General features: G+C 28.9%; 1 protein-coding gene and 1 long non-coding RNA gene across 7 annotated transcripts in view; one reads left to right on the forward strand and one right to left on the reverse strand.

Moving 5' to 3' along the window:
- The window catches only part of LOC136796000 (uncharacterized), a 207,812-nt gene extending 202,289 nt beyond the window's left edge, over positions 1–5,523 (reverse strand). Inside the window, exon 1 of the long non-coding RNA XR_010843698.1 lies at positions 5,386–5,523. This is a non-coding gene — a long non-coding RNA (uncharacterized lncRNA). The remainder of the gene's footprint in view (positions 1–5,385) is intronic.
- Positions 1–24,330, forward strand: part of LOC106680797 (protein MTO1 homolog, mitochondrial) — a 63,451-nt gene that overhangs the window by 35,505 nt on the left and 3,616 nt on the right. For 2 of the 6 annotated variants that reach the window (XM_067048367.1, XM_067048365.1), the window contains exons 2-12: positions 5,976–6,274; positions 6,404–6,522; positions 9,168–9,375; positions 15,947–16,123; positions 17,725–17,837; positions 17,925–18,070; positions 18,165–18,322; positions 18,401–18,564; positions 21,586–21,757; positions 22,386–22,548; positions 22,706–22,927. In XM_067048367.1, the coding sequence (XP_066904468.1) occupies positions 6,067–6,274; positions 6,404–6,522; positions 9,168–9,375; positions 15,947–16,123; positions 17,725–17,837; positions 17,925–18,070; positions 18,165–18,322; positions 18,401–18,564; positions 21,586–21,757; positions 22,386–22,548; positions 22,706–22,927 (1,850 nt within the window). In that variant the 5' untranslated portion in view covers positions 5,976–6,066. The other 4 variants (XM_014420748.2, XM_014420750.3, XM_014420747.3 and 1 more) reach the window with 4 other exon arrangements.

The raw sequence follows: 24,330 nt of genomic DNA on the forward strand, positions 1-24,330 counted from the left end.
TGGTCTTGAACTATTTTGCCCAGTCACTGTAGTATGGACCACACAATGAAGGAATTATGAGAATAACAGCGGCTGGCAATACCATTATACACATACGCAATTCTAACACTTTACGGAGTTTTTGGTATTACTGTTTATATCAGTAATAAAAACAATACCTTGTGGCGCCAAGTACAGCCAAAACCCAGAGCAGTGAATACGAAATTTTATCAATTTTTTTATCAGTTATTTGAAAATTAAACCATTAACAAAATTATAATTTCAAAGAAATAAAATTAAACTATAATTTTTCTATAAAAATTTCTGGCTCCCAAATAGTTACACAAAAAAAAAAAATTGTATCTATTTATGATTTAAAAGGACTTCATATTTTTCTGCAATCTTTTTAAATGGCTAAAGTAAAATTTTCATTGATCTCCATATAGAAACGAAATAAGGAGCTGTTATGTCCTGTTTCTGAAAATATTCTGGACTGATCTGTAACTTAGTTACCAAATATGAAACCAATTTGCAAAGAGGTCTCCGAGAGAAAAAAAAAACGCGGGAGATGAACGGTTGAGATTTTTTACATAGATTAATGAATTGAAACGTAAAATTTTGAGTGAGCTAAGGTAAAATTCTTTTAAAAAATTCGAAATTGAATTTTTTTTCAATAAAGTTGCCAACGGATTAGAGAGAATAAGTACATCATTCAAGTTGGGTTAAACTAACTAATAACTAAAGATATGTTTATTGCAAAACATATTGGTATTTAAATCACAAACAATAACCTTCATTGTTGCTCATTATAATGCAGTTGGTGACTTCGCTGACAATTTAGTAATTGGATCCTTCACTACCATGACCTTGTTATTACAATAAATACCAAGAAAAACATAACATACGCCTCACCAGGTTTCTGTTTTTATACCTGTGACTTTAGCGACGTACTGAGCAATAACTAAAAATAAGATAATAACGGACATATATACATATTTAGTTATCATCTCTCACGTATTCTATTTATTACAGCATAATTTAATTTTAAGTTTTAAATTAGATTAGCTCAGGTTCAAATTTTCTTTCAACCCAAAGCAATGGTTCAGTCAATACTAATGTTCCACTTAAGAGTACTAGAAACCCACTCTTAATATTATCAAGTAAGATACCTCAATTTTCAAGATTACTTTGGAAAGCGTAAAGTGTTTACTTAGTTATTACTTGTCACCAGCAAATAACATCAAGACTTCCAAATTGAATTTATTACCTGAATAAGAAATTAGTTTTATAATATATTTTCTTTTTAAATTATAAAAACATTTCACCTATCTTTGATCAAAGATATCAGATAAAATAGTATTTGTTTATAAAATTTCCTTTTTTTACAACAAATATTTTTCAATTTTTTTTTGTTTTACTTATCAGATATTTATTAAAGTCTGATTATTGTTAAATGTATTGTTTGTTGATTCAAGAATATATTTTTCAGTAACTAAATCAAATAATCATTAGTTTACCTAAAAACAGTTGAGTATTATTCCATCAAAAGTTAATATATCTCAATATTTAAAATTTTATTGTAGGAAGATAGTCATGGGTCCTGTTTCACAATGAAAGCTAATAGTAATAGTTCATAGTACAAGTGTAGAAACTAGTTTGGTAATAATAGAAATACTTATTTTTTTCATGACAGGGATGACTATAAGTGATATTACAGGAATTACAAAATACTAAAATACAAGTTACTATTGTACAAGTCTGGATAATTGAATTAATATTCAAGACAGGACTAATAGTATTAGTTTGTACTTTATTATGAAACAGGCCCCTGGTGGCTGTCAATAAAGGTATCAAAATAGAATAAGAAAACTATTTATTGCTAACCAACCTTTCGCCCCTCTTTGCAGGGCTTCGTCAGGGTCTGATCAGCTGTCTGATTGATGAACAGATGGCAGAATGAGGAGTAGTGCTCAATAAATAGTTTTCTTTTACTATTTTGGTACCTTTATTGACCGCCACCCGGACTATCTTCCTACAATCTACTTCATATGGTCAAATAACGTCTTCCAATTTAAAATTTTCCCCTGTCAAAAAGGTGTTACATTATCAATATTTTCAATAAAAATTTACCTTACCTATATGGGATGCTTTCATAACTGTCTAGAAGTGGATGAATTTTTAATAGAATTCTACTTAATTATAAACCAAATCCACAAAAATAGGATTTTTTTTTTTTATAAATGAACTAAGTAATAAATAAATAAAATTAATTTACAACACCATTTCTATGTTTAAGGTAAGAACAAGATCTTGAAGAATTGCACAAATTATTTATTAATTTATAACGAATTATTCTATTCCTATTCCTAGTATTCCTACTAACAAAAGAAATCAGTTTTAAATTTACATTAAAACCAATACGAGGTTAACAACTGAATTCATGGTAATTTAACTAAATAAAGAATTTAAAATAAAAAAAAAAAAATTCTGAAACTAGAGGAGTTTCATGAGTACGAATATAGCAAGCTTGGAACAAATAGGAAACGTATAACAAATTTAAATGAGAAATTAAGTAATAGTGATCTGAAAAAACTTCTGGAATTATCTTTTAATTCAGGCTCAACTGAATGAAAGAGATATAAAATTATTTAATAATATGAAGTGAAAAAATCTTACAATTATAATTTTCTTTAATTTTACAGTATTTATAAATGGAATTTTATTTTAACCTTTAAATTATGTCATTAAACATGAAGAAAAAAAACTTTAGGAACTGGAAGTAACAGTGACAGTAACCGATTATCACCAGACCAACGCGATGCATCGGTTACAAACGGAAGTAACATTTTATTTCTTATTATTATTCTTAAAAAATATATCAAATATCTCCAACTGCTATTATTTCTACGTTTCTTATTGCAATTTTAAGATTATAAACAGATAAAAAAAGAAAGGTACAATGAAGTAAAAATAAATTAAAATTATCAAGGCATTAAAAAATCTTACCTCAAGTACAATGATGCCAATCTTGAATCCAATAATAGAACATTCTAGATTTAATTTTTTTTTTTTTCGAGAACACGAGAATTCATTAAAAGAGGTATCATATTAATTACTTTATAGCATCTTAATAACTACGAAATAATAAATCATAAATGTTTTACAATAATAAAAAATTGTTGGAATAAATTAATTAGCATTTTACACCAAACCTAATTTTAATTTTTAATATTAATTAAAGTAAAAAAAGAAATAGTAAACAATCACAATTCAACTTTTGATATCAATTATTTATGAAATATGAATCTATCCAGTATTTTGAAACTTAAAATATAGACTAGTACATTTTGTAAAAATGTAAATGTCACAGAACTCATTTTTCAAGTTATCAAATAACAGTAAAAGAATAAACAATAATTATTTCATAGTTAAATAAATTACCATTTAATTTTGAATTTTCGAAAAGAAAAAAAATCGCCATATTAGTACTTATCTTAATTTTAAATCTCTATATTTGTTTTTTCAAATTACTAAACGTTATAAATAACTATTTATAAGATTCTAACACGTTTTTAGATTTTGAAACAAAAACATTTAAAGAGGTTTCTGCAAAGAAACTATTAAAGGTAATAAGTATATTAACACTCGAATCAAATGTTACCACCATCCGTAAATCTAGACTTGATTAGTACAGGACACTGTTGCCAGATCCAGCAACAGACAGACGAGGTTGCCAACAGGCTTAATATGTATACGTTTTTATTTAAATGATTATGATGTCGGCTGTATGATATTATTTTTATTATTTCAAAATTTACATAACTATTCTTCTGTATTATATAGCTATATTAATTCGAAATTTCAACATCTATGAAAAGGAACTAATAGATAATCGGCTTGAAATATTTAAAATTGAAAAATATATATATCAGTGGCAGTAGTGAGTACTTAGTCAAATCACTAACTTTATGGTACGATTCAATATTTATTATTATTACACATTACAAAATTCTCTTATTTACTTTATTTTTTAAATAAATTCTTTAAATTTTAATTTTTTCATCATGATGAACTAACTTTTTCATATTTTTAACAACAAATATAATAATACTATAGGAGTATTTTTCAATGTCCACCAGCGACAGATGCTTCTAATAAAAAAATATTTTCTAAAATATATATAATATTTAAAAAAAACCTTTACATTGGATTTTTAACATGAATATTTTCCTTTATAATCAAAACAAGTATATAATAATTAATAATAATAAAACAAATTTCATATTTACTACTCCAAATAGAACCTCACTTGACTAACGTGAAAAGATTGTTTTTTGTAGTGAAATGAATCAGTGAATGAGATCTAACAGAAGTAAAATAAGAATGAATATTAATTCTAATAATAATATTACATGAGAATGAAGAGCGAGTTTTAATATGCATAGAGAAAGCAATAATGTAATTCACTTATACAACGTCATATTACATATTAACGATAATAATGGAACAATAACATTAGATTCCAGTTACATAAAGTAATTGTATGAGCATTTATATCTCTTTAAAAAAAAATAACTATAGAATGTAATGTATTATTACGAGGACTCATAGATAAGAAAATCATTGATACCAAATTCTGTTGATAACAAACAAACGTCATGAGTAGATGTTTACAATTTTCCATTACTGAGGAACCATCACCGTTCATAAATTAACATAAATTTTATTGAAATGCTAATTGTCCATATTTCGGCTCCACGACACAGTGGTGCCAATAAAACTATGAAACAACAACGGTTAAGAGGTTAATCTAAAAAACAATAAAAAAAAATTAAACACCGATCCCCACCATAGTAAAAGATAAAATGAGAAGTGATAAATGGGGATGACAACACGCTCCTCTTCAGTTTAATTCGACTTCCTGCTTCAGTCAGTATTGATACCCAGGACTGATAGGGTGCACCCCACTTGGAATATTTCGTCTGGACCAAAAGGAATACCAAATATTTTTGTAAGTAACAAACAATTCATGAGGGGTTCACAGTTCTATAGTAATATCACAATGACAATAAAATAATATCACCAAATTCCGATTAATTAACAAATATTTTTAAATTATTTGAACATAAAAAATAATTCTACTCTTTGAAAGAATATATTTCTTCTTTTCTGTTGTAGTAGCAGAATATTATCAATAAGGTCTAAAATAATTCACTTGTTCTATATATGCCTATTGATTGAAACAGGGATTTCTGACAACAACTTCATCTAAAATATGCTCAGGACTTCAAAAAATGATTCAGAGAAACTGGTTTCTAATAGTCAAGGTAAACTTAATTACAGAGTAAGCAGACAAGTATGTATTATTTTATTTCTACGAAGTTTTTGAAAAAAGAACTGACTTACCAACTGTCCTGTCCTCCCTAGAGGCTGGAAAAACCACTATCACATAAACTATCGATATTAAGAAGGAAAACTTTCGGAAAACTCCCCTGCCACTATTTACACAGGTTATGTTTGGTAGGTTTCAGCGCTTCAAATACTTCTTGACGTCAACTGCCGAATCAACTGGTTCTCAGTGCCTTTTGAATTTCGAATACTTCATTCTCAGTTCGGAAATACTCCTGTTTTATTTAAAAACCTTTACCAGGTTTAACTTAATAATTAAATTTGTTCGAGTTTGAATAGCGTAACTTCTGACGTATTTTTATCTTGTTTACTCATGGTGTTTATCGACAACAGTGGGTCAGTATTGCTAAATGGGAGGGGTAGTCAACACAGTTGAAATTTTACTTTCTAAGTTTAGAACTTCTAAATTTATGATTTGTTTTGGATACCAAAAGACTGCCTATTCGTAAGTCGTTCTCTAAAACATGTTTCTCTTGTATGTAGTAATTTTTTCGTAATCTTAACGCTGTGTGTTAACTTTTATAGTTTCTTTCACACTTCCTGAAAGCCCTGACCTTTTAATCTTACTCAATTTTATGATTGTGCAGGTGATATGTTGGGAGATTTGTGATCAAGGAAAGCTTACCTGTTCAAGATCTCAGCGCATTAAATGTACTAGTGTTTAGTTTATAATTCAACATGCTATTTATCAAGAATAAACTATTTTCCTGCTGTGGAAGCCAACTCAAAAATTTGTCCCAGAATTTCGCAAGGAATTATTGTCTACATTATACAACTTTTGACGTTATTGTTGTCGGAGGAGGACATGCTGGAACCGAAGCATGTGCAGCTGCAGCTAGAATGGGATGCCGAACATTGCTCATAACACATAAGAAAGATACTATAGGTATGTACATTCCTTTGTTCATATACTTACCAATTATGTTGCGATAACTTTTAATATTATTCCTTTCTGGCTTTACAATATTTTATTTATTGAAATGGAGTCTGTTTATTTAATATTCTTTTTATTTAGGGGAAATGTCATGCAATCCATCATTTGGAGGAATAGGAAAAGGACATTTGATGAAAGAAATAGATGCGTTGGATGGTTTATGTGGGAAAATTTGTGATAAATCAGGAATTCAATATAAAGTAAGTCTTCAAAACTTAAATTATCAGTGTCAAGGTAAAATATGTTTGTCATTAGTACCCTGAATTTTAAGTATACTAACTCTTCCCCTTATTCTTGTTATCTTCTTAAACAAAATGTAGCTTTGTAGCTTAACATCAGTCACTTAGTAATCTTTAAATGTTTTACTATCTCAATAGTTTATATATATTTACTAATTTATATCAAATTAATTTCTTTTTCATTGAATCGCATTAAATTGATTTTTGCAGTTGGTTGTCTGGTATTCATCGATCTATAAAGCATCTAATAATTTTTTTTAAAAACATTTTATAACTTAACTTGATTTATTATGGTATCTTACTTCCAGTTGTAGTAAGGAAAAAAATTAGATTATTAAATTACATAAGTTGCGATAGTAAATTATGGATTATTTATATTAGTTAATTGAAAAAATGAACCCTCCTTGACCTGATGTTCCTAATTCTTGGCTCTTGTTTTCTGCTTTACTGCATTCTGATCAGTGGTATCTTTGTTTGTTTTGTCTATCCATCTGGATTATGTTCTCCGATGTGATTCTTGCCAAACTTCTGTTCTTTTCAAGGTTCTATTGGGACACTGATTGATTTCTTTACAGTTGATTGTATTAAAACATTTTATTTTTTGTCGATAGTTTTTCAAAATAATGCTATAAACTATGTTACTATTCATAAGTGGCCTTCTAACTTGCTGATTGATGCATAAACTATTTTGATGTAATGAAAGTATTACTGATAACATCTGATTTTATAATTTAAATAAATAATACGTAATTAATGTATTGCTGTAACAAAAAAATCTTATATATATTTTTTATAAATTGAAAATAATTACAAAACCATGTTAGTTCATAAAAACATTTTAGAAAACTTTATAAACTGTTGGTTTTAATTTGATTGACTTACTAGAAATTGGCAACACATACTCTTTCACTAAAAGCCATGAAAGGTCAAATAAAAGTTCTTTCACATCCATTAGTCTCTCCATTTATCTCTTTTTGTATTTTTCTCTAATTATTGTGGACATTCATCTGTTTTCCTTCATTACTGTCCAATAAATACAAGGACAAATCTTTGTTTTGATTTATAATTTGTTTCATAACCATTATGTAAATCAATGAAGAAAATAGATTTTGTTCAAAATAGATCTTGTGGTAGGTCATGTTGAAAAGATGTAAACACTGTTCAATCTCATTGTCATTATTTTCTACTAATATCCCTCTTTCATATCATTGAATATAGAAATATTAGTTTGAATTCAAACATTTCATATAGAAAATTTTAAGAAAAAGATTTCTAGTTATGGTTAACTATAATAAACTAAATATTTATATACATAAAAAATGCATTAAATAAAGAAAGTTCCATTGACAAATATAATTATTTTAAATTTTGGATTATTGAATCTGTTGGCTAAATAGGTCTGTTTTGTGTTGCATATTTGAATAATTAAATTATAAAACTAATTTTTATTATCCTCTAATATCTGTTTTATAAATTTTAAATATTTATACTATAATGATAACAATAGTTTATTATTATAATAATTGATAATAGTTTAAAAGAGATGTAGAGAATGGCCTATCAAATATGTACCTTTGTTGCTAAAGTTTCCTTGTGTTTCCATCTAGCACATCTTCTGAAACCATTAATTTATAATATATTTGTATTAAATTTATAATAAAATAAATTATTGTTTGAACATTAAATGAGCAACAAGTATTCGGAATTTTAAATTTGTTTATTACTTTGAACAAATATGTAAAAATGAGAACCAGAAATTGAAGTAAAGTTTTAAAAGGTTGGAATCGGAAATTAATATTAATCAACCTTTTCTAAGGAGTTATAAGGGAATTTCCTATTTTTTTCTTTCCTCTCTTTTTCTTCTTTTTTGTTCGTTGTCTCTTTGTCTTTTCTCTTTGGACAACTCAAACAAAATGTGGATAATATTCAATCATATACAAATCTGGTCTCTGCTTTAATATGTAATAATTTATATACTTTATTCCTCTAATCACTATCTTTAGTTGAAGAATAAAACATGATATCTGTATTTGGAATTCAGTATTTGATTAAGATGATTATTCAGTTTTCATTGTTAGTTTTTTCATTGTCCTAATTTCATTATATCAATATCTACCTTATTTACTTGTTACTGTTTTTTTCTTAATATTTATTTTAGTGATATATGTTATTTACTTCTCCTACCTAAAGGTTCACTGTTTACTTAACACTCACTGTATTAAATATATATTTATAATGTTTTGTAACATAAAACCTTATTTAAAGATGAAAAGAATGAGATTCTCTCCACCTATATGGAGGATAACCTATTAAAATTTGTTAGCTCCTCAATTAGTTATTTATTTTGTTGAAAAAAAAAACTAATTAAATAAGCAGTGAACCATTTGGCAATGATATTATTTTCATTTCTTTTTCTTTTTTACCCTCTCGATAAGAATATAATAGTACTTTGATAATGTCGAAATACGAAAAAAATTGTTTCTTCAATTTCTCATTTTTTTTATTAATTCTACACTCAGAAGAAACTATGAGATCCTGGTTGGTGATTTCCAACGATCAGGATAGGTGAATGTTTAATAAAAAGATTTATAATTTCATTTGATTAGGTGTTAAACAAAAGGAAAGGCCCAGCAGTTTGGGGTCCTAGGGCACAAATTGATCGAGCTCTCTATAAACAGCATCTTCAACATGAACTTTTCAATGAGACTCCTAACCTTGACATAATTTCAGCCTCAGTTGAAGATTTGATTCTTCAGGCTCCGTATGAGTATATAAACAAACCTGCCAAACAGGAATGCTGTGGTGTTATCATAAGTAAGCACCCTAACAGAGGAAATAATCTTTAATTACATAAATTAACATTGAATTTATTGAAACTAGATAATTAACATTTAGTTTTGCATTACCATCATACCAATTTATACTAATTATCATTCTAAACCTATTAAACCAAAAACTGTTTTCATTTGTTTATATTTACAGATTTAATGAAATTACATGGTGTATTTTAGTTGTAATGAATTATGTGAAATCAATTCTATTTATGTTTAAGCAAACTTGATATTAGGATTTTGTAAATTCCCTGAACTTGGTTTGGTTGAAGGAAAAGATTTACAAGGTGTGTTCACAAAGTTTCAAGACTGGTCTCAGAATCAAAAATGTATTGAAAATTTTTGTAGATCGTACTGAAAGTCTTCAAAATATGACCCTTGGGCATCTTTGCATACACAACTTTGTCACTGCTGCCAGCATTTTTTCCAATGTTCATAGACTTCCTGGAAAAGCCTGCAGAAGGCTTTTAATGGACTTCTTCGAATCCGCCTGAACTGCTGGAATCATGTCAAGTAGGTTTCCTTTCAGATCTTTCTTGAATCAGGAAACAACATTAGTGTTGCCACATTGAATTTGGCCAAAACCTTGGTGGCGTGTGGGAGGGGCCGCATTCTCTTGTTGGAGAACCCAATTGTCTTTGATCTCTAGGCAGACCCATCAAACTTTATCCTTCATAAAGCGGGAGCACCGACAAGTAACTACCTGTCCAGCCAAAACTTTTCTTGGATTGTCGATCCTTAGGCATTGAAGAAAACAAAGAGTCTCCCAGTGTGGTCATTGTCTTCAATGCCCTCATACCATCTTTGAGCCTCTTGTGTCCCATGAAACCATTGGGTGGTACATATACAACCATACCAAAAGTCTTTAATAGGTTTGTTCAGTTTTTCAAAGAACTTTTTGAATAATGCTCCTCCAAATGACGCTTTATTTTTGGCACTCTGAGTTTTCAATGGGAGTAACTGACATTTATTATCGTCAAAAGCGATCTGTTCACTTCAACGTCTCAGAAGCGATTGCTGCTGGTGCAGTCAGTTTTCTGATAACCTCCACTACTTCTCCCTGTCGGTGGATCTGTTCTGTATGAGCTCTCCTGAGGAAAGCAAATTCTTGAAACTTTGTGAGCGCACCTTGTATTGCCTGACATGGTCCAGTTAAATGAAATTTCAAGAAGAGTACAGTCCATTCTTGGTAACTTTCAGGTGAAATCTCCTCAGATATGTGGTGCGAGTTGAAAAATATAGCATTTAAAAAATTTTGAATTGTAGAGTTAATATCTTATTTGAAATATTACTGTTTTAAGGCTTTGCGTTTTTTGTTGTCATTTAAAATGTGACATTTGAATTATGAATTTTAAATCCTCCTTACTGCAGGGACTGACTACTGTATGGACGATTTTCAGTTTCTCGCATTAATTTTGTCTGAGTTATAAAAGTAAATAGCTTGTTCGTTCTAATAATAGAAGTAAAAAATTTGTTGCATTGAATTTATGATGTAATATTATTCTTAATTAAAAGACTTTTACTATAGAGATTAGGAAATAAATGTAATTATTTCAAGTTTGAGTTATTGAGAGTGGACTGTATTTTTATTTACAGAGAGTAACCTTTAAAAGTAATGTTGGACTTTGATTATATGAATTCATGAGACAAATGATAGTTATAACGCACTTCTGAAGCAAAATCATAAATTGTTAAGAGTGTGTAGTTAATGTTTAGCGACAAAGTGTTTTATTCTTTTCCCATTATCATTTGATGCATCATGCACACTATGAAGACCAATTGTTAGTCGGTAGGTATCTTCTATAATAATTGGTCTTCATTTATGATTTATGTCATACCTAGGGCAACTATTCATTTATCTTTTGAGGTTTCCATTGAAAAAATCCATTACTTCTCTCTCAGATATTTTAGTAGGAGCATGAATATGTAGTAAGGAGGTGTTACAGTCTTGTGTACTTATGTTATTAGTGTATAATCTAGTGTTTCTATTTTAGTCAGAAATTGCTGATTCTTGAGTTGACAGGTTTGAAATTAATGGCTTGTTGAGCTAGTCTCGTGATGATTTTTCTATTTTTAAAGAGAGTAAGTGTAGAGTCCATGCCTCCAGAGTCAAGTGGTGGGGCTACTTCCTTAAAGTATTCTGACATGCTTCAATCCAGGGTAACAATCCATGGAAGGTCATCCTAGAGTATGTACTGTAGTTGACTTGTAGGTATGGAGTGCTTATACTGTTTAAGTAACTGGGTTATTTAGTCATTATTAGTCCTTATACAGCATGTGTACATGTTCTCTGTTTATTTAGTTTTGCATACTTACAATCATCTCTAAAAATCATACACAAATGACTTCTGTCATTGTAGCATCAAGAAAAGGAATCAGGAGGGGTAGTACCACAAATCTGTCTAGTTTACCAGACCTTGTTTATTAACATTTTCTGTCAAAGGCGTCTTTTAATCATTCATCAAAAATTTTCCAGCCTCTATTTCACTCTTCAACAGCTTTGTTGTCATCTCTGATTTTCTAACATTCAGACATATATCCAACTTCACAAACACTTCAAAAAATGTTTTTTTAAAGTTTCCATAATAGGTCTTACATTAAGACTTGTTCTTGTTGTGGTCTTCCCCTCCTTCAACATTCATAAAGAACCTCATTTTTATCGTTTGGACTCCGGACTCTTATATCTGGTCTTACTGTACCTGTTAAGTATTGGAAGGATCATGTTTATATTGACTTTCTTATTTCGTGGAAGCCTTTTTTTAAGGAATTAAAGCATCTCTATACTACCTTTATCTCGCAATGACCCATCTCTGCTCATTTAGGCAGGATCCAAAATATCTATTGGGTTGTAAAATAAGTTTGTAGTGTTTTTCAATATTTCAATTTAGTCCTCTCTGTGTTTATAAAATCATGTTTACTTGATCAATAATGTTTACATATTCTAAAAAAAGGATTAGTTAAGGTGCTTTTATGCATCAGTTTCAACTGAGATTCATAATCTTTAAGTGGTATCTTGCTTGCTCAAAATAGAAGAGACAATAAAATTCATTTTCGTTATTTAATGATTTTTTACTTCCAAAAAGGAATATCCGATGCATAGATGGTTAGTAAAATTTGCAGTGTGTTTGGCGATGATGCCTTATTAGAAAGCACCATCTGTAAAACTCCTGAACCAGAAAACACAAAGCTCTTGGGTCATCCTTCAACTGTTGATGACCAAATTCAAGCATTGGTCACAGACAACCCTCACTCTACAACACAGGATATCATAGAAACGCTTAACATATCTCATGCAAGTATCTAAAATCATTTGGGGGCTGCGGGATATGTTTCTCGAAGTGATATATAGGTTCCTCACAATTTGACGGAAAAGAATCTATTGGACCGCATATCCTGTAACGATTCCCTCCTGAAACGCAATGTTAACGATCCATTTTTAAAGAGATTGATAACTGGGGATAAAAAGTGGGTCCTGTACAATACTATTGTGAGGAAAAAGTCCTGGGAAAAACGAAGTAACCTGTCTTTAACAACTCCAAAAGCAGGATTACATCCAAAAAAGGTTATGCTGTGTATTTGGTGGGTTTGGAAAGGTGTCCTTTATTTTTAGCTCCTCCCGCCCAACCAGAGTATTATTTCTGCAGTATACTGTGTCCATTTAGAACAAGAATGGCAGTGGTTGAGCAAAAGCATCCAGCATTGGCTAATCGCAAAGGCATAGTTTTCCTATGCACGATAATGCTTGTCCTCACATGTCTTTGCAGACCCGGCAGAAATTATTGGAGTATGGCTGGGATGTGATTCCCCCACCCACCCTGTTCACCAGACCTTTCCTCAACAGATTTTCACTTATTTCGGGCCCTTCAAAACTCTCTTAACGGGAAACAGTTCTATTCGCTTGAGGACTGCAAAACGCACATAGATGAGTTCATCTAGTAGTAGTTCACTAAAATTTGAGAAGTTCTGGGAGGACAGAATTAAAAAATTACCTGAAAACAGTTTTATTCAATCTCAAAACTTAAAGGTTAGCTAATAGAATTCACTATTAACTGTTGTTAATAAAAATGGAAAAAATCATAATACCTAATGTATTATTATTGCATACATATTTATCCATGATTGCAATTGGCTCCCTCCCCTTGATAAATGAGTTCTTATGATCTCTGTCCAACTATTATATTAGTAATAATTTTATTACTGTTATATATCTATTTTATACTGAATAAATTGTAATCATTTTGGTGAATAAAATCGCTAGAGTATTAATTGAGATACTAGTTTATTTTCAGCAAATAAACATTAATTGAACCCTCATATGCCATAAGGAACGGACCAGCATTGTTTTTGAATTGTGTTTACTAAGCCATATTTATAATTTTTTCAAGAATTAAAATTTCTTGACATAAAACCGAGGCACAGCATTCCTCTATATCACTATTAGATGTAGATATAATCTTAGATTTTTTTGCGAAAATGAAAAACATATTGATATAGCTTGTAAAACAAAAAATATATGTTGATGGGTTTCTAATTGCATATGTAGGTTCAATTCTGCTTCTACTGTTATTTTTTTAATCTTTTAGTTTTAATTAAATTAATTTGTAATTAGAGAATTTAAAATAAGTTCTTTAAACCATAATTGTAATGGCTGTAAGTATAGTATAATTCAAAGAGACAATTTTTTGAATATAGAAAAGTAAGTTATAAGATTTTTCACTGTTTTTACATCTTTCCATAGGTCTATAACTACATAAACAAATGATATAAATATTATTGTAATTTTGATGAATGATTCATTTATTTTAACTCTTATTGATTGACTTACATTTTAATAATGAAAATGATTATTACTAAAAGTATTTCACTTTATAACTGTACATTATTGGGTTTAGTTCATTCCTTGATACATAAAACAGAAATTGGTTTATCTAATATCTTTTTATATTTTTCAAATTTATTACCAGAACCATGAGTTATAGTCCTTCTTTTTTTTAATTGTTAGATTTTTTTTTAATATCGATAAAGTTAACATGTTTAACATGTAAGCCTCTTCGACAAAACTGGACTTAATTAAAAGAAAATGTAAACTATACACATTGTAAACAGAACAGCTGCTGGAATGACATTCCAAAATACACAGACATCTTGAAATTGAATAGGAAAAGTCTCAATTGTGCATAGGCAACAAGATTCCTCAGAAAAAAATTAACACATTCAACAATATATTCCTTTTGGTGTGTGCGTAGAATTCAATTTACTATAGAAAATTAAGTAATTATGTTTTAAAGTATTGTAATTTTGACTTTTTTTCAAGGGTTAAAATCAACAAAATATCCAGATAATTTTAGTGTATAAAATATTTACGCATTTAAAAGAAAGAACTTTTTGACTGTTCCATTCAGGGTTGCCACCTGTACCATATTTCCCAGGACATTCCTATTTTTTTTTAGTTTTGTTATCTCGTGTCCTGCCGACCTTCATTGCTGAATGCAATTGGTCCCATATATCAGTTATTGTGTAGTTTTTGTCTGAAAAAATATTTTATAATACTGGTTATATTATTGGATAATTTTGAAGGATTTTTTGATTGATGGAGAAAATGCCATAACTCCAGTGAAGGCAACGTTGATTAATTCATTATCCTCCACCACCTCACCAAGAAGGTGACGATTCAATAATGTTTCCAGTTTCTTTTTTCTGTTAATCATTTTTTATGCACTTATTTAAAAATATTAAATTTACCTTTCCCTCTCTCCTTCTACTGCTCATAATTTTTGTATTGTTTTTTTTTTTTTTAGAAGGTGGCAACCTTGGTTCCATTGATTTAAGTAAAAACTATTCATATTGCATGAAACATTGATACATTTCTATGTAATTCACAAATTACATTTATCTACACAACATTATCTGTCACAATACGAGTTTAAAATGAATTCTGTTTTCAGAATTTATAAACAACTGGTTATATAATAAAATATAATCCGAACTAAATAAAAATTTACAAATAACTCTCGCCGCTCTTTTTTTTTTTTTTTTTTTTTCCGTATATCTCTAATTCTGCTTTCAAGTTTCAACTCCTAGGTATTAGTTTGAGTGGGAAATGAGGTATCCTGCTATTTTTCAACTTAAATTGTATTTAACCAATACTAAATGAAAATAATGTTTTTTTTTTATTTGCTTTCTGGCATCTAAATTTTGGTTCTATATCTTTTATTCTCCTAAATTTAAAACTTTTACTGATATTTTAGATAAACACTTTTACCATGTAGTTAAATGTCAATAACTCAACCAATTATGATAATATATAACTTAGTGATTTATTTCATTTTGATTGATTGTGACTGAAATATTCAATTTTTCATTTCTTTTGAATTCATACATCATAAATTATGTGTTAAACTCTGATATTTCTAACCTTTGATTTTCTTTACTAATTTGATTATTTTTAGATTTTGTTTCTACTAATTTTGGTTTTAGTTGTTTTGTTTTTTGTACCTTAGTCAGATACTTGTGTTAGTTTCGTTAAATAAATTTTGAACATTTTTATATTTCAGAAGGTGGTGCTCAAATATTTTCGAAGGCTGTTATAATAACTACTGGAACATTTCTGAAGGGCCAGATAAATATTGGCTTGAAATTTCGACCAGCTGGAAGGCTTGGCGATGAACCTGCTATTGGATTAGCGAATACCCTTCATAAATTCGGCTTCAGAATGGGAAGACTCAAAACCGGTACTTATTTTTAAATTGAGAGTAAGTCTTTTTGAAATATCCTTTTTTAATGTTCTACGGTATACATGGATTAAACTATTTAGGATTAGTGTTAGTGAGTATTTAAAAATAGGTAAAAAAATTTTTTCAAACATACCTTTTGTTATTGTTAGGATTATTTAGATTCCGCTACAATTTTCAGTTAATAGTTTAACTACCACAATTGCATTATTTTTGTTATTTAAATCTATTTTTATATTTTTAAATTATAAAACTGCCAACCAAAAAAGATAAAGTCTGAAACCCCAGCTCATATATTGGTAAAATACCCCCACAACGAGAAGAGTCGAACTGCTGGAGAGGAAAAAATATAAATGTTATCAGAAAGTGTATTGCATGGATACCGAGGGCTCTGCAAGGTTTGTTGACATCGTTGCATTTAGTTCGACTGAAAAGCAAGCAATAATACTGTATCCCACAATAAGAATGATTCTGATCCAAGTGACAAGATACAAGCAGATAAAGAGAACATTTATTAAAAATGTATTCCTTATTTACAAGAAAATCATACAGATGAATTTGGCAAAAGACAATTTTGGGTGAAAGGGCTTTGGTTCGGTTGTAGAGAAACCATCCCTCTTTCAGCAAGTAATTTTTTAGAGGGGTCGGGCATCAAAAAGAATCATTTTCAGAGCATGGTGGAAACCATTCTTCTGTACTTACTAGGAATCCTTCACCATCATTTATATTAGACCCTAGCTGCATATTGTCAGCACTATGAATCAAAGTATTGTAAATGTATTTGACATGTCAGAAATAATGCTCTCTCGTTCCTTTTAATATTGTCAATTCCCAGACTGATTAGTATGCTGTGTATTAGCGACTCAACTCAGTTGAGCAGCTCCTCACAATTTGTTTTTCAAGTTCCTCTCTATTTTAGAAATATTTCCTTCCTGTAACTTGTTTAAAATTTAATGAGGAAATATTATACTCTTGATTTTTTAAATAGTTATCAAAAATTGGATAAAGTATATTCAGTAGTATTAATCATCAATAATTATCAATAATATTATAGAAAAATATTACAATGAATTTTTTCTTTAATGACCAGTTATATAATTTTTTTTATTATTAAATAATAGTTAGTATAAAACAGAATAGGCCTAAAAATTTTTATATATTTCAAACATTTGCACTACATGTTTGATGAGTTGCATAGCAACTTTTTTTTTTTTCCAATTTGTTTTTAATTACAAATTTTTTTGAACATTTGTTTCAAAATAAAACTTGGTGGCATTGAGCATTTTCTTTTATTTATCATTAGTAACTTAATTAGTTTACCATGGTTAATCATTAGGATTACAAGGTTTCTAATGAGCATTATTAGTGTCTGAGCAGCTCAAAATACTGATTGATTCTCTGGAATGAGATTCTGCTCCATATGAATTTTTTTTCTTTATTTTTATATTGTCCATGTATACCTCAGAATATACAAAATTAGGGTTTATACTATTTTAAATATGTTATTTAATAATTTAATACTGTTAAAAACTTTTTATTGATCTTTAAATCGACTTGTTTATATTTTAATATAAAAGCATTTATATTTGAATACTTTGCAGGTACTCCTCCCCGGTTAGATGGAAGAACTATCAATTACAACGTTTGCATACCTCAAGAAGGAGATCCCAAGCCAATGCCATTTTCCTTTATGAATCAAAAAGTGTGGATACAGGTAATTAATTTTTATAATCTTATAATTTTTAATATGGAAATATTAATTTGTAATATGAAAGTTTTTCATATAATTAATTTGTTTTAGCCAGAGGATCAGAAACTTTGTTACCTTACCTATACAAACCCAGAAGTTAATTCAATTATATTAAGCAACATGCATCGGAACCGACATGTGACAGAAGAAATAAATGGCCCGAGATATTGCCCTTCCATCGAATCCAAAGTCTTAAGGCATGTTTTGTTTTTAAAAAATCAAGTTATATTAGTAATCATTGTGATCCCATTATGCTTAGTTGAACAGCTAAATTTATATATTTTTAAATAGGTTTGGTGACAAGTTCCATACAATATGGCTTGAACCCGAAGGTTTGGAATCTGATGTCGTATATCCCAACGGTCTCTCTTGTACACTTCCAGAAGAATTACAAGTGAAACTGGTTCACAAAATACAAGGATTAGAATCCGCTACTGTTCTCAGACCAGGTACTTATATTTATATTTTGTGTCTTTCTTACTAAAGTTTGAAAATTATCTTTATACTTTAATTTGGTTGATCAATAGGGTATGGAGTTGAGTACGACTATGTAGACCCCCGTGAATTAACTCCTTATCTCGAAACAAAGAAAATTTCTGGTTTATTTTTGGCTGGCCAAATAAATGGCACGACTGGATATGAAGAAGCGGCAGCACAAGGAATTTTGGCTGGAATCAATGCAGGATTAGCAGTAAGACATTTTTTAAAAAAGATACTACTCTGTTGTAAGAACTAAACATTGTCTTTATTTATTTTGAAAGTTGGGAAGCTCTTTTGTTCATGCTAGAAATAGAAAAACTTTTACTCTCATTATATTTTAAAAATCAAGGCTCAAATTTCAAGGAAAGTTGAAGATAACAATCAAGTATCAATTTCACCCAATACCATCAACTACTTTTGCTTACTCGTTCACAAATGTATTTTCTGTGACACTGCTATATTTGCAAAACGGCTCATCTGTTGGGACCCTGAGTTGGAGGAATATTCGGGACTCATGTCGTTAAATAGCTCTGGTATCAATTTTAACAAATTTCATCCACTACTTTCATTTATGCATGCTTGGACATCTTTTCATAGACACACCTACATTTTGGAAACATCTCGTCCTATTTGATTTGAAGTTGAAGATGGTATAGGATAAATTTCATCCGCTACTTTTATTTACTCGTGCAAAAAGTAATTTCCTATGTTCGATAATATACTCAGACAACAAATCATTAATCATTGAAATTTTCAAAAAGTACAGGCGGTTCCTGCCAGGTCCCATTCCCTATAATGTGACTTAAGTCTAATCCTATTATACTCGTTTAATGGAATATTTTTTAGCTTTTATTCTATCTTTAAATTATTTTAATCTGCACTCAATTTTAATAACATCGTTTTTTCAAGTGACATAAATTCGAACTTGAAATTTGCTGTGTTGTAAAACAGTACCCTGCATACATTGTTTAACAATATAACTTATAAACGACTTAAAACATGGAAAAGTATAACAAGAACTGCTTAAATAATAAGTGGGTATGAAAAATAAAACACAAATTTATACTGACTGACCTTTTTACTTGGTAGACATCTTTGTTTGAACCTCAATAGATTATTTTTGTTTCTACTTATTTTTATTTTTTTTTAAAGTAACAAAAAAATTTAACTATTTTCTCAGAGGACATAATTGGTATTTACCTCTAACCATAAGGTTTTTTAATGGATTGTTCTGTCATATCTTATCTAACTTTTGAATTTATAATAACATTATATAAAGCAATTGAAAAGTGTTATTGTTTCTAAAATAAATAATTAAAAATAAGATTTAAATCAATGATATAATAAATAAATGATATAACCATTTCTTATTACAATCTATAAACTTCTGTTAATGATAATATTTATTTACAATAATGATTTAGTTAACTTTACATTTTTACTTGTCATATTTCCGTTAAATGGCAAGGTTATTACTTTTCACTGATTCCTTGATTAAACTGTGTTAATTAATATTCTTGGGAAAATTTAATTTAATAATTTTTTAATGAAGTGATAATAGTTTAGATTAATATGAGGAGAAAATGGTCAGGAGTACAGTCAGCAAATAAATAAGAACTTACAAATAAATACGTTTTTGTTTATTTGCTGACTGTACCCCCGATCAACTTCTCAATATATACATATACATATAATACATTTTGAAATAGAAAATAATACTTTTTGTTGCACTGTAATCTTAGATAATAGCTACAAATTCTGTTTAATGTGGAATTTAATATTCAGCCCATTTTGGTGTTTTGTTGTTCTGAATGCTACAAGTGATTTCTTGCCTGGTGGGAATAGATTTATTTATACTTGTTCATCTTATCAATGCCTAATGCCTTCATATAGTTCACGGGCCAACATTCTTCACAGTGCTAATAATTGAAAGTGAGAATGTTAGATATTCATGGAGACATGCCAAAGTCTTAGCTTACTCGAAAATGATCGACATTGGCAGCTAACTTCAATCCTCTCTCCATTGGTAATAAACCATGCTCTAAGCTGAATAATCTATAAATAGAAAATGTGATGTATAAGCCATGGGTGTAATATAACAAATGATTTGAAAAGTAATCACTCTAATATTTAAACAAAATCAAGGTGGAAAATAATGGAATTATAATTGAACAAACTGAAATTATTGCCTTGATATATTTGTAATGTTTTGAAATACTACTGATTAAAAAACCATTTATCAACAATGACAAACCATAAATAAATAACCCTTCATCAACTATAATAAACCATCAGCATTATCTATAAATCCAATGTATAACCAGTCATCAAACTTTTTTTTATTTACTGAAGTTACAATCCAGCTCATATATGAGATTATTAGCAATTTAGTCCTAGAACAGTATAGTAGTTGCATAAAAAATAAATATACATAATATCGTTTTAATGTTATTACAACTTGGTCTCAAATTTTACTATTTGGCTCCACACTATCATATTATCTGACAAACCCATTAGGCTCCATCTGTTTTATTGCTATATTTATTTCTTACGATTTTTTTTTATTTCTCCTTAAACTGTTAGTATTTGAAAATCTCATATAAGATTATCATTTCTGATATAGCAGGATGCATTGAAAATTCCCTTTTGGTCTTGATTTTGAAATCTTTGTTTAATTTCTCTGTTGGAGTGCCTTGTGCATCCCCACAATTGGATTACATAAGTCCAAATAGGTTTCAGGACTTGTTTGTGTATAAGATGCTTATTATCAACAGAAACATGCAAAAATACAATTTTTGATACATCATATTAAGTAATTTTTTTTTCTTTCCATTGAAGTTTTCCGTTTGAAGTCATCCTGAGATGTTTAGCCTTATTTGAATATAAGAATCACTTGGTTATTTAATTCATTCTTGTGTTACCAAAATCAATGTGCATTGACTTTGATTGATTCAGGTTTATTTTCCATTTTAAGATCCATTTCTTAATTTTCTAACAATTTTCTGGTTAATCAGCCATACTAAACCATCATCATTAACCACAAATAAATAACCATTTTAATAATTTATACGATTTTCTGTCCTGATGATGCTTGAATTCTACAAAAAGTCTTCCAATTCGTTATACACTGCTATTTGAGAAACTTGGGGCTTTGCTTTGAAATGTTAAAATAATTTCCTAGAAAAAATTACTGCATTATTTTAAATTTTTACTCTATATAATGTTATTACAGTCTCAAGGTTGGCCAGGCATGAGCATCGGAAGGACCGAGGGATATATTGGAGTACTAGTTGATGACCTCACCTCTTTAGGAACGTCTGAGCCTTACAGGATGTTCACAAGTAGGGCAGAGTTCAGGCTTATGCTGCGCCCAGATAATGCCGACCTCAGGCTTACTTCAAAAGGTATTTATGTTTAATGTTAATCATAGTTTTATATTTTTGATGACTAATTACTGATTGCCTCGTTTCAAAACAAAGTGATTAAACAAAAAAGTCATTAGAACTTAAATTGTAAATAATTGTCTGTACTGTAATTAAGTGTATAACATATAATAACAGAATTATGAAGCTACAAACAAAAAAGAAAAAAATATAGTAATAATGTTTTGGTTTTTGTACTTCTGGAAATAATTTGAAGTCACAAAGTTTAAATTCGTAATCTGAGCACCCTAATGACATAAATAAGCAAATTTTCAGGACTTCTCAAAAAGATTCATTTCTGATCCTCATTAAACTAACTGTAGCTCCGAAACAATGTTCATTCAGTTCAAACAAAATTATAGAATAAAATAATTGACTCTAGTTTTATTTAGTGTAAGTTGTTTATAAGAAGGGGAAAAAAACAAGAATTTCATGCTATGAGTGAAAAACTGAAAAAAAAAATTATTTCTTGTATTTTTAACAAATTTTTTGGTCTCTAACAAATAATTCAAGGTTACAAACTTGAAATTTGTGATTAGTACCAAAAAAAGTATGTTATTATTTTACATTACCCTCCCATTATGTTAATATATACTATCTTTATTTTTAGGTTATCATGTCGGTTGTGTATCAAGTCAGCGCTACGAGAAAACAATGAAAATGAAGAAAGATCTTGAAAATGCTTTTGAGTTGTTCGATTCCGTCAGTTTTTCAACGCTAAAATGGAGGGAATTGTTCCATATGCCTTCCACTACTAATACAGAGAAGAAAACGTAAGTTATATGTTATTAATTGGTTGTTAACCTAGGCCTGGTTCTATCCCTTCAATGAGTGTATGTTCAAATTTTTAATTCACCCTCTAGGGCCTTAAACATTTTATATTGAGTTGGAAATTCCCATTTACTATTTTTATTTATTTATTTTTTTCAGAGCTAGTGAAATGCTTTCATTACCAAACGACAATATTACTGTCCAAATGTTATGTGACTCTCTACCAGAAATATTTGGCCACTTAGCAGAAAACGAAGACCTTTGCACTAGGATTAAAATAGAAGCACTGTATCAAACAGCTATTGCACAACAAAAAGAACAAGTTTCACAAATAAAGAAGGAAGAATCAATGATCATCCCCCCGGAAGTAGATTATACTTCGTAAGAAACATTTATTTAAATAAACAATAATAAGTTTTAGTATTCTTCACATATAGTTCTATAGTTTGTTTTGTATTTATTTATTTTTATTATGGAATCGGTTTAATAATCCTTATTAAATTTTTATGATTGTATGATTTCCTAGCAATTATTTATTATAATTTTCTTTCTTTACCAGAATAAAAGACATAACAATAATAGATCCTATGTCTGCCTAGTGTGAAAAATACAGTTTTACAAAACTACACGAATTACTCCCCAACTTTTTCAATTTCCAGTTCATACCCAAAGTTGTATAGTTTAAATTTTTTTTTTTTTTTTTTTAGAAGCAATGCCCAGTAACAATGATGTTTTCCTATATGGTTGCGATTCTAATGTATTTCTAATAACATTATTTTTTATACTTAATAGCAGCTAATGTAGTAGTAATAGTTAAAATACAATAATAATTTAATTATTGAGGGTAATAATAATAATAAAACAGTGATTGAATGAAATGGAACTTTTTAAGATAATGAAATAATAAAATAAAAAAATATTGTATTGTATGATGATAATTTATTTTTATATTAGATGAAATTAAAAAAAAAAAAAAAAAAAAAAGTAAGTGGCTTATTAAATATGAAATTTAAAAAGTTTATTGTTATATATAATATTATATGTTTGTTTTTTTTCTTTAAGTAATAAATTATTTTAGGAATGCAAGGGCTATTTTTGTTTTGTTATTTTTTAAATTCTTAGTTTTACCCGTCTTCATATTAAATGACTATGATTAGTGATTTTGAAGCATTAATCTTAATATTGTAAATTTATTTTCTGTATGGAAAGCAGCTGTCCGGAACAGAGATAAATATCTTAAACTGATTGATGATGCTAGTTCCATCAGGTTGAGGCAAGATCCGATAGAACTATAATAATATTTATATTACACAGATATATATGGACACAGATGTTCTCTATTATTCTTACAATATTATAAATAAATATATGACCATCCCGCCTTATATATTTTTTAATTACTAAAGGGATTTTTTTTTTTTTTGTTACTGTAAAAGTCGCATTAGTAAAATCATGAAATATACTTGTAAATTTTAGGTTTGCCATAAGTTATTAGCAAATATCGCAAGTTAACTGTCAAACAAGTTTTACCAGTACATCATATTAACCTGGTCACAGAATCTTGGTGAAAGAGTGGCTTGTGTTGGAAAAAGATTGGGTTTTTACCTATGTATTTTGGCAAATGTCAAGACTTCCTTTCAGGTTTTAATAAACAAAAAAAAATGGGCATTATGAATAAGCTACTCTTATTTATTTTGGAAAATGGAACAATTACTCAATTGTGATACCAATTAACTAATAATTTTACTACCAAATTCTATACCACATTATCATCATAAATCATC

The sequence above is a fragment of the Halyomorpha halys genome, unplaced genomic scaffold (assembly GCF_000696795.3).
Source record: "Halyomorpha halys isolate HHAL.00 unplaced genomic scaffold, Hhal_1.1 Scaffold288.1, whole genome shotgun sequence".
In the NCBI taxonomy this organism is placed as follows: Eukaryota; Metazoa; Arthropoda; class Insecta; order Hemiptera; family Pentatomidae; genus Halyomorpha; species Halyomorpha halys.